This window comes from Brachycentrus maculatus, unplaced genomic scaffold (genome assembly GCF_059751285.1).
Source record: "Brachycentrus maculatus isolate JH-2025_06_01 unplaced genomic scaffold, ASM5975128v1 h1tg000135l, whole genome shotgun sequence".
NCBI classification, from domain to species: Eukaryota; Metazoa; Arthropoda; class Insecta; order Trichoptera; family Brachycentridae; genus Brachycentrus; species Brachycentrus maculatus.
The window spans coordinates 165334-177500 of NW_028280888.1; the positions used below are offsets into that span (position 1 = coordinate 165334).

The 12167-nt window shown below is 35.6% G+C and overlaps 2 protein-coding genes across 3 annotated transcripts in view; one reads left to right on the forward strand and one right to left on the reverse strand.

Moving 5' to 3' along the window:
- The first annotated feature begins 425 nt into the window (after window positions 1–425).
- LOC148309250 (RING-box protein 2-like) overlaps window positions 426–12167 on the forward strand; it is an 80143-nt gene continuing 68401 nt past the window's right edge. The window contains exon 1 of the mRNA XM_088260433.1: window positions 426–608. Coding sequence (XP_088116559.1) covers window positions 458–608 — 151 coding nt within the window. The 5' untranslated portion in view covers window positions 426–457. The remainder of the gene's footprint in view (window positions 609–12167) is intronic.
- Window positions 3299–12167, reverse strand: part of LOC148309251 (facilitated trehalose transporter Tret1-like) — a 15784-nt gene continuing 6915 nt past the window's right edge. The window contains exons 1-4 of one of the 2 annotated variants that reach the window (XM_088260432.1): window positions 11258–11486; window positions 10208–10708; window positions 8051–8173; window positions 3305–5900 (exon numbers count right to left, since the gene is read on the reverse strand). In XM_088260432.1, the coding sequence (XP_088116558.1) occupies window positions 4644–5900; window positions 8051–8173; window positions 10208–10366 (1539 nt within the window). In that variant the 5' untranslated portion in view covers window positions 10367–10708; window positions 11258–11486 and the 3' untranslated portion in view covers window positions 3305–4643. Of the gene's footprint in view, window positions 5901–8050; window positions 8174–10207; window positions 10709–11257; window positions 11487–12167 lie in introns of those variants that run through there. The other variant, XM_088260431.1, reaches the window with a different exon arrangement.

The following is a 12167-nucleotide window of genomic DNA, read 5'->3' on the forward strand; positions in this document are numbered from 1 at the left end:
TTAAATTAATAATCAAAGCAAACACTGTCGTAGGGAAAGTGGCAAGTTAAAAACCCTGCGCAAAATCAAAGTGGAAAATACAACGCGAAATTTAAATATTTCACACATTTCACACTCTCTAGAACTTAATAATATACTGTAAAGTAATGCATAATTAAGAATGTAAACATGCTTAATAGGTAATTTATAAAATAATACTAAGTAGTTTATAATATTACATATATTAATTTGTATGGCCAGTAATAATCAAAGACTAACTAATTTATATAGGTACTTACATAGTTTACGAGTCGAACCCCCCTGATAATAATATAATCTTGAGAGTCATCTCTTGGATTTTTTCATAATAATTCGAGAAGGTAAAATTTAGCACTGTTTTATCGACAAGTTTTCTGGTATATTTGTTTTGAGTTTAGCTGGTTCAGTTTTTTTTGACAGTTGAGTGGTTGTCTTAAAAATGTCAGATGACTTAGATACTTACGATCGAGGTGATGGAGACAGTCAAAAACCAGAGAAAATGTTCACGTTGAAAAAATGGAACGCGGTCGCTATGTGGAGTTGGGACGTGGAATGCGATACCTGTGCAATTTGCCGAGTTCAAGTCATGGGTATGTGTTTCCATATTATTTGAGGTTAGGAATTTGACATTCATATTTTTATTTACGAATATAAACAAATTATTGCTTTGATTGATATTTGTTGGATTCTAATTAATATTTATCTAATTAGTTTCTTACAAATTCGAATCACGGCACGCTCAAAATTATTCGTAGAGAACTATTCTTAAACTTGCCATGGCTGCTCTGAGCCCTTGTCAGGTGCCATGTTTCACAGCCGTATAATATAATTCGAGTATTTATTGCATTGTATTGGCGGTATTTGATTTTCGCCGTGTACAAATACGATCTTCATACAGCCTTTATACTGTAGAATGCAGTGACCGCAAGGCGTAAGCGTATTCCCAGTTCTTTTATCTTATTTTTTCTAGCACATTTTATAATATTTTATTCTTGTACATAAAACAAAGCTGCAGAAAACTTTGAATTGCTCTCTCGACAGTAGCAATGTGATTGACATATATGATAGAGCAGGTTGTTGGGTAAATATGAAATAAATATAAATGGGTTTTAAACTCAAATATACATTCTTCTTTTGAAAATGTTGCCGACGTTTAGATGACTACTCCTACTTCTAACGCTTATCCGCACCCAATGGTGCATAGGACACTGCATCATATAGAAGCTTTGTTATTTTGATCATTAAATACACGAAGGAAAGGTCATCAGCCTTCCGCTTCAGGTACCAGTCCAGGGTCATATTAAATAAATATTTGACTGAAAAATCACTAACTATTTAGATGACTACGTGATAATATTTCTATGTCACCTTCTAATTTTACCCTTCACAAATGAATAAAACACTGTTTCAAATTATTAAGATACAATTTTGCATTATTTCATGGCAAGATGACCAATCTTACATTCAGATCACAATCTGGAGTTATACTTATGTACACATGATACAAATTATGTTCATTTTGTTTTTCTGGGTGTTTCTGTATTCTTTACAGCAGCCTTCTTATAAACATCGACTAGAAGTGCTAATAACATTCGTCATATAACCCAGAAAAACTTTTTTCATTTATGTGCCTATTCAAATCTAAAATTTTATTTTATTTAAAGACATAAATATTTGTTTTTTCTTATTATTTCAGACTATTTCTGTATGCCTAAGCAGCTCATTATTAAAAATTGATATCAAATTGTGGTAGAGTGGGTTTGAACCAAGAAACTCTGACTCAAGAGTCTGCAACTCTAACCACTGTACCACGAACCGACACATTAAATCTAATGACTATAAGAGTAATTAGACTACTTAATTAATCTCTAGTAATGTTATTTTTATACCACCAATCGCTGTGGTGTGTTTGGGTAGTCGTTTGTCTTCAAAAGTGGCATTGTGTGTTTAATTCCTGTTCATTACAAAATGAATTATTAAGAAATATTTATTTAAACTAGTCTGGGTGTTTGAGATGTATTTTTCACATCTGCGTTACCCATTATTTTTTACCTGCGGACAAACCTCCAACAATATAGGGCTTCAGGGCTATTCCTTAAAAAATCTACCCACTTTTTACAACCAAAAACGAAGAGTGGGAAGTTAGCAAACTCATGTAACTCTGTATATGAGCGGGTTTATGTTAAACTAAAAGTAATGCACCCGTGTGTTACCAAGCTGGAAGATGCGTGAGGGTTTTCACTAAAACAGCGTAACTAAACAAAATTTTGTTAATATTTTTTAAATATTTTTATTTTTTATTTTGAATTATTATTTTCAAAATTGTACACACACAAAGGTAAAATGAAGAATTTTATACGTATATGAAGTGAATTCGACTATTGCAAATTTGACACAATCTCCATATTGTCACCATTTCCATCGTCGCTATAACTATGTATTTTCTTGTACCATATTTTGTAATACCTTATTAAACTTTATCATTGTGAACGATACATTGCTGAAAATTTATTATTAGGCGACAATTTAATTATAGGTGTCTCTTTGACACCTACAATATACAGTTATTATATTGAAAATTATAAAAATTTCATAAAGAAAATTAGAATGTCTACGCATTCCCAGGACTTACAACCTAATACTAGCTGGTTTATGTAATTACTTTATTCATCATGCAATGTTAACCATTGTGTCTGTTCATTGTTGAATTACTTATCACATTAATGCATTATTTATATATGAGATAAGAAAGGTGTGTTGAGATGGTTTGGACATGTAGAACGAATGAGTGAGGAAAGAACGGTAAAACAAATTTATGAGGCGAATGTAATTGGAAAAAAGGAACAGAGGAAGACCAAGAAAAACTTGGCACGATCAGGTATGCCAAATACTTAAAGGTGGTCAGGTTAGGATTCGTAATAATCGTCGGGTATGCATGCGGAAATGCATGAACGTGGAAGAGCCGAAGAATGTTTGCAAATTCAGAGTGGTGTGGCGTTCTATTCTCTCTGCCTACCCCTGCAGTGAAGCGGCGTGATGGCTAGTACATACATACATATATGCATATATGAAATATTGGTATTTAACATGTGGGTTAGTAATTCTTTTTTATATCAAAAAAATATATATTGTTAACTAGTTCAAGAATGTATATACCTACCTAAGGCATCATTGGATTTATTCCTATGACTGTTTTTATGTAATTATTTTTATGAAATATTTTAATTATTAAAAATCGGAAGATGTCTTTAATAGGGAGAGGTAAAAATAAAACGATAAATAATGTTCTTAAATGTTTACTCGTCTAACTTTAGGTCACTAAATACCAATCTTAATATGAATGGTATTCAATTATAAAAAAATATACAATCACTAATGATAAATTTTCTTATACATGTATATAAATTTACAGCCGTAATGTATAAATATAACATAAGTTTTGTCATGGAAATAATAAAATATATTCAAAATTATTAAATTAGTTTCTTACACAATTATCTAACACTTATAACTAAACTGTCAAGTAAGTGGCCTATGGCAAGTTTCTTGGAGCAGTGGTCATCAACACACGGCACTCCAGAAATTCCTGATTTCGGCGAATAAATAATTCATATCGCTTACTCCTTTCAACAACGTCATACTGTATATAAAAAACATGATTTTTTAGGAGATCGTTTTTAAAGTTTAAAAATATAATAAATTGTATTAAAATGAATATCAGCCACTTATTGAACTTTTTACTGTGCAACAGATCTTTTTAGGTAAAACCTGGATGTTTTTGAAAAATATTTAGTAGATTTAAAAAATTAATTAAACAATATCTTTTCTTCAAAATGCAAAAATAACACTTTCTGCCCTGTAGCGGGTAAATATTAAGTTAAAAATACGCCGCTTTTACTAGGATATAGTACACTTTTCATTTTATCTGGGCATTCCGAAAACATGCACTACTGAAAATTGACGATTTTTGATTTATGACGTTGCTGAAAGGACTGAGCGATATGGGATACATTAATATTAATAATTTTATAGAATTTTGTTGTGTGGTTGTTGCACATTTTGAGTGTGTTATTTACTTGTTCACAAATCTGGATTATCTCCAGATTATCAGTTATTTTTATATTCTTTTTTGACATCTCAACATAGATGAAGAAGGATATAGAAGTCTGGGCATTTACGAGGCTGACGACCGTCATAGGTTGGTTTAAGTGATCACTTTACACACGTGTAAAAACCTGCAACATTGACTAAAAATACCTTAAAACTAGTAGTATTCGAGAGATTCATGTTCCCCATTTCTCACTATTCACAGTTCATTTTATAAGCGTAAAATGGAATAAATAAAATTACAAATGAGATTCTTGAGATTTGTGGTAGATTTAAAGGAATAGTATTCAAGACGTAAATATTATTTTGACGGACTTGTTTTCGAGTGGAATTCACACTTTCCAACTGAGGATGTTGCGATAGTAGTTTGGTTCCTTTCCACTCATCATCATCTACCACTATTAAATTTCCTAAACGTCTCACATATTCGTCTCACATGTGCGATAATAATTTGGTTCCTTTCCACTCATTATCATCTACCACTATTAAATTACCTAAACGTCTCACACATTCGTAACTCAACACTCCATGGCCATCTTCTTTATACTAGTTATTTGGTCAGCTCTACTTTTCTTTCCCATAAGTTTCTTCTCTATTTCCTCGAGAGTTTTGCCTTTCGTCTCGGGTACCCAGATGCACGTGAAGACCATTCCAAACATGCATATGACTCCGAACATCCAGAAAGTACCGTGGGTCCCGATGCATTTAATGATATCGGCAAAGGTCTTAGTGACAATAAATGTGCAGGACCAGTTAAAAGCCGTAGCTACGGATGCCGCCGTTCCCCTTATCCTCCCGGGCAGAATCTCTCCCATCATTAGCCATGGAATGGGACCGAAGCCCAGGGAGAATCCGATTACGTATACTACAAAGCTCGCCAGAGGGATCCATCCGTAATCGGTCATATCCATGAAGGTGCGCAGGTAGAAGAAAGTGCCCAATGTCATTAGCGTGAAAATCATCGCCGCTCCAGACGCGTATAGTAACATTTTCCTTCCCAGACGCTCGATCAGGACTGTCGCGATAAAGGTGGCGGCGAAGTTAACGATTCCCACGATTATGGTGCTCAGATTCTCGTCAATCGTGCTTCCGGCATCCCTGAAGATGGACACGGTATAGAAAATCACAGCGTTAATGCCGCTCATTTGTTGGAAGAACATGAGACCCAGACAAATGATTACAGCCCTAGAGTATTCCCGCTTGAACAATTCTCGCGCGATAGATCCAGTGGCGTTCCTCTCGGCATCGGCGTGCGACTTCATGATGCCTCGGAGTTCGTCTTCCACATCCGCGTCGCTTCCTCTCAACCAGCGAAGCGCGTGAGCCGCCTGCTCCTCGCGCCCGTGGGACACGAGCCAGCGAGGCGTCTCGGGAATCAGCAACATGAGCACCAGGAAAGGTACGGGAAGAGCGGCTCCGAGCCACGCTAGACCCGACCAGTCCAGGTATTTTCCAGCTATGAAACAGACGAGGATTCCTATGTTACCGAAGGCCGTGGGCAGAAGTCCTAGTTGGCCTCTGACTTCGGGTTGTATGATCTCTCCGAGGTAAACGGGGAAAGACAGGGAACCGATTCCCACGCACAATCCGCCAAGGACGCGTCCCACATATACGACTGCCACGCTTCCCGCTGTGGCGATGACGATCCAGGATATAATGAAGGGGATGCTGATGGCCAGGATGGTGTTTTTTCTTCCTAGTCGTTCTATTAACGGCCCCCCTATCACTCCACCGACGAGCGCTGCCAAGGGCATCAATCCTCCTACCCACGACCCCTGCAAACAGAAAAGAAACATTGTAAAATATGCCATTGCAATACAATGCCCATACCCATACGATTTTATTATTTACGAAGATCGCGTAACGTGGAGTTAGCAAATATTGGAATAGGGAAGAAATCTAATCTCTTTCAATTGTAAACATGAGATTTTTTAGGTAGATTAGCATAGATTTATACACGTAGTAATAGTGAATTCGCAATATGTAGAAGTATAACATTTTACGACAAAAAATACGAGTAAATGTATTTTTTTTTAATTGTACATTTTTCGTGCATTCAATGGTACTCTTCTATTATTATTACATTACTACGTAAGAAACACCACCATTAAAAAAATATATTAACAGGAGTTTAATGTATTTCTAGCGCATAATCAATAATTTGTTATCCGAACCCATTTCAGAGTATATTATAAGCATACTGTGTAAACGGTGTGAGGTCTCCTAATCACAACTATTAATACGTATATTAAGACCGGTTGATAGTAATTACTTGTGCACTTTGTATATAAAACAGAAATGAAGAACATTGTTGATGATTTTCGAAGAAACAGATGTAAATATTTTTTTATTGGCTTGTGTGAACGATATTTTAAAGTCAAAATAAGACAGGATTGTAAATATCGCAAAATTTACGGTATACTTATTATGAACTTATAAGTCTTTTGTGAAAAATCCTTATTGAATAATTTACCCTTTTTGGTTTCATTAGTGAAATCATTAACAACCCTACAATTATGTGGCGCATGCCTTACTCGGGCCAATGCCATTAACAAACAATTAGGAAATCGTCAATATTATCACTTAAGGTGCTAAATATACATTCTTAGTAATGGTGATAATCAGCTGTACCCCGTGCGAACCGTTACCAGATATATAAAAATATTATTCATAAGTATATACTCACGCCTTAAAAGCGAAATTTTGTAGGTTCTAGAAACATTTGTTCTCTTTGCATTTGTTGACGATTTTATTATTATTTCAGGACAAATGGTTATGTGGAATTTAATGGAAGAAAATCTTAGATTTTGAATATTGAAAGCAACAACTTTGTGGATCATAGTGATATATTATTTTGAGAAATAAAAAGACTTTGTTTTTTGATCCACTCACATTTTTATTAACAACCAACTAGTTTCGGCAACAACCTGTTGCCCTCTTCAGGGTTTATTTTATGCGAAGAAAATCTTACTTAATTAAATTAAATATTTCTTTTGTTCCTCAATTTTCATACCCTAAGAAAGAAATTATGGGTTTATTAAAACTGAAGTATAATACGATCGATGCACCTAGTATATTTGAAGTTGTTGTGAGATTATGTTGTCCACCGTATTGAAGCCTTCCGCCGGGCTTAAAATACTACTTCTTTCCGAAGTAATTTTTTGCGCTTTTTTTAGATTATTTGCTTTTTTCGTTCTCTAAAGCCTACCACTATTTCTGTCTTATTTTTTCTCCATTTCATTTGAAAACACAATGTCACACAATCGAAATTGTTAACTAATAAATATAAAAAACGTGTTCAGCTAATGTCTTCTTCAAACCCTCATCCGCCCCCGATGGTGCATAGGGCACTGCATCATATAAACGCAGGGTTATCTTGATCGTAAACACACGAAGGAAAGGTGATCAGCCCTCCGCTTCGGGTACCAGTCCAGGGTAATGTATTGTATAGTAGCCAAGCATGCTAACCACTACAGAGGCGGACATTTAACGTACTGTACAATATGCAAGCGTCTACTCGGCTGTCCAAACTCAAAACACAGTAAGGGACATTTTTTGTAGTACGTTTTTTTGCATTTTTGGACTGAGTAGATTCTACTCACTCCAAAAATGCATAAAAAACGTACTACAAAAAAATGTCCCTTACTGTGTTTTAAGTTTGGACAGCCGTACTGGTTCCCTATTATTGCGCTACGTATTAACACAGTACACGCGGCATATGCACGTGTACTGTGTTAATTCTCTTGTTGATTATCAAACTTTTTTTTCAACTGCTGGTTGAATTCTGAGAAGGGGAAGCGATCACTTTTTCATATTTTTCACCAATTTGCCCGACCTTGGTTTTTTTGTTTCGATTCGTTTTAGTATATCGTTTACCCCTTTTAGATTTACTCTGTTAAATTATATCGAGTGTTTGTCAACTTACCTCGTCTTTAGTTACAACGATAGTGCTGTTTTCGTGAATCATAGTGGCAAGGGCTGGAGATGTATAAGCCGTACAATATCCTACCACCAATGAGCCTAGAGACACGGCTATGGCGGCCACCAGCTGAAAAGAAATATTTTGTTTCATATAAAAACAAATTACAAAAAATTATATTATTAACTTTACTTTATAAATCGAACACTCTCCTTATCATTCATCGTTCACTTTGTATAATACCACTTTAAAATTAACAGTAAATAGTGACTACCGGTTTCAGAATAATCATTCCATCAACAACAAAAAATATTCCCGTTGTGATTAATTTGTCTTCTTTCTCTCTTTCAAAATTTTATTTTTGTACAAATCGCTCACTCCTTTCAGCAACGTCATATATCAAAAAACTTGATTTTTCAGGAGAACGTTTTAAAAGTTTAAGAATATAATAAAATGTATTAAAAATAAATATCAAGCCACTTATTGAACTTTTTACGGTGCAACATTGTGATCTTTTTAGGTAAAACCCGAAAGTTTTTTCTCCATTTGAAAAATATAAAGTATATTTAAAAAAAAAAAAAAACAGCCCTTTCAAAATGCAAATACAACACTTTTTGCCCTGTAGCGGGTAAATGTTAAGTTACAAATATGCTGCTTTTGCTGGGATAAAGTACATTTTCTGGGCATTCCAAAAACATACACAACTAAAAATTTACGTTTTTTGAAATATGACGTTGTTGAAAGGAGTGAGCCACAGGTTTAACTATTCCGAAACCGCTAGTCGCGAATTAGTGTTTATTAAAGTCATATTACACAAAGTGAACGATGAATGTTAAAGAGAGTGTTATATTACCATACCACAAAGTTAAAAATGCTTTCAATATACAAAATATAACGATGTGTTTCAAATAACGAGTAATAAATTGATTACTATTTTAATGAGCGTCGTGATACGAAGAATACACGTGTTAAAAATTAATTGCATTTGTAACTATGCAAATATTAATATCTTCTTAGTGTCAATGGCTCCTATAAATATCATTAAAAGTTCAATATTGAAGAAAGAAACCAATATTTATTCTAGAATTCGTGCCTTTATCTATACAATGTTTACGAAAGCGGTGAATATTTGTTGTATAAATCTTTGTTCAGGCGATAAGGTTGGTCCCGATTTTCCTAATACAGTATAATCAACCTGTTTTCATCTCCACTTTATTAAAATATTCACCGAAAAATACTTTCTTTAATTGAATCACAAAAGCTTCTTCAAGCTCGTTCGACATTAATAATAAATGCTCGAATTGATCTGCCTTGCGATTTTTTTCATTCTCTTGTCATATTCATTGAACGCGAATAATAAATAACTATGGGTAAATTGACCTGTGTTCATTTTATTTATCGTTTCGGCATTTATTTTGTGATAAGACACGATTAAAATGTTAATAAAGACACTTGTGTATTACCAATTGAGAATTATATATATTTTTAACGACTAGTTTCGCAAGCTACAAATACTTCCATCTTTGGGTTTAAATATAAAACATATTTAAACCAGTTGATGGAAGCATCTGCAGCTTCCGAAACAAGTCATTGAAAAAAAAATAGTACTCGAGTGATAATAAAAAAGTGTCTTTATTTACAATTGGACTCGAGTTAATAATATATAACACGAGATGAATTTTTATCAGAAAATATATACTATAGTAACGCGGACAGTTTTAAAATTTAAAATTAAACTAACTAACCATCACGCCGCTTCACTGCAGGGGTAGGCAGAGAGAAGAGAACGATTCTCCACTCGAGAATGTCTTTGCAAACATTCTTCGCCTCTTCCACGTTATTCCACATCTCCTCATATATAACCGCCGATTATTTCGACTCCTCAACTGACCGCTTTCAAGCATTTGACATACCTGATCGTGTCAAGTTTTTCTCGGTCTTCCTCTTTCAATTTTAATTCAATTCGGTATTTAAAAAAATAATAATTAAACGTAGAGGAGACGTATGAGGACAGTATGAGGAGATGCATGAATGTGGAAGAGGCGAATAATCTTTACAAAGAAAAAGGTGTGTGGCATTCTATTCTCTCGGCCTACCCCCGCGGGGAAGCGGCTTGATGGTTAGTTAGTTAGTTAAATTAAACGTAGAATTTTTGTAACGTACCTGCATCCAAATGTTGATTTTTTTAGTCGTCGGCAAATACGGTGATGAATCTGTTTTTCTGTCATAATCTTTGATCTTCGCGCTGTCCGAGAGCGCCTCCACGAACGGCATCGCGTTGCGCAAATTCTCGTCCCGGCTGCCCTTGATCTCCATCTCCATCTTGTACTTGCTGCCGCCGCCCAGGCTGATGTGCTTCTTCTGCTGGAAGTGCTGCCGGATCTGCTCGTAGTCCTCCGGCTCCTCCTGCGTCAGGGAGCGCTCCTCGTCGGCCGGCTCGTCCTCCTCGAGGTACTGCTCCTCGTAGGGCTCGTGCGAGAAGTCGTGCGGGAAGAGCGCCCTGGGCAGGTGCAGCTGCGAGCCGGCGTAGTCCGTCACCAGGCTCGTGCTGGTCGTGCTCGCCGAGATGGTCGCCTTGGACGGCACGCGGGCGTACCCCCTGCCCGGGCCGGACGACAGCGTCAGCAAGCGGCTCTCGGCTCCGCGTTGCTTCGAATCGCCCCCCTGAAACAAATTGTATTTTTATTTATACATTTGGCGTTTAACACGTTTATTGTCGGTCACGCGGATACGCGTGATCCGGCCCGACAGCCGATGACCGATCACGCGTTACCTCGTGATAAATATTTATTATTATTAAACCTACTTAGATCAGTGTTCCGTAAACTTTTTCTGTTCAAGGTACACCTGCCAAATGAAGAAATTTTAGAGGTAAACCAAAGATAAAACAAAGTTTAGTTAGTATTTTTTTGCTCAACACATTTCGGAAGGGTGTTTTTTACGCCCCCGCTGGCATGACTATGTACTTATAGTTAAAACCTTAACAAAGAGATTGGTACATAAAATTCATATAAATAATGTAATTCCTTATTTTCTGACTTTAAGATTAGGCCGGCGCAGAAGATTAAAATACCCTTCCCGTCCTTAAGCATCAATCGACCGAACTGGTAAAAATACCTTTCCCGTCCATCGTGTGTTAACAATAGAATACTTTGCACACAATCTACCAACACATTAGTGTTGATTCGTATAAATAATATATTTTCTTAGTACCTTTTTCAACTGCTTGCGAAAAAACTCAATAAAATCAATTTATTTTTATTTTTATTTTAAACACTACGAATTTCTTAAGTTTAACACTTTAAATCTTAATGGAAAGCGCGGATAAGCGAACTGTCAAATTGACAGCTATTAAGTTCAGCGTCCACTTATGATTTAATCGGTAACGAATTTTCACCGAGGTATTTAATGGTCCTATGTGTAAGACGTTGTGATAAATGTCACAATATTGAGTATTTGCTCGTATTTATAATGTTATCATCAGTCCAGGCAAGGTCATTATTTTAATGATCTGTCTTGACCGGCGGCTATGCTCTTAAAATTGTAGCGATGACCGATTGAAAACGTCACATTTCCTCCCGCTAGCGTAAACTGGTTGATAACCCCTGACCAGGGAATCCTTCGATATATGCAATTTGAGCAGATCGCTAATTGACAGCGTGTTTCCTGGTTCAACATTCAACTCCGATATCAACAATATTTAGTTATTCATTAACACGTTGAAAGCCATGTGAGTTACATTTAACTCACGTGAGTTAAATGTAACTCCGATCATGGATTGGATTTTACGTTCTGTGAATTGGATACGCTTCACGTTTGCCATGTAATGTAAATGTCTTCACTTTCCGTGTGGCCTACTGGCCAGATTATCATTTCATTTTTATGGCTTTGTGTTTCATGAAAAAACATTTAATACCGAAAAAAATAACCGCATCCTTCACATTTGTATGCAATCTGTTTACGGTTATGGCTCCAAGGATCTTTTTTTCTAATTTGGCAGTCAATGTGTTAAGAAAAAAACAACGTTGACGAAATTTTTTTTTCTTCTTCTAGTCATATAGTGTAAAAATGGGCATTTTATATCCATTTTTATTACACAATGTTTTTCATTGAAATTTTTCTA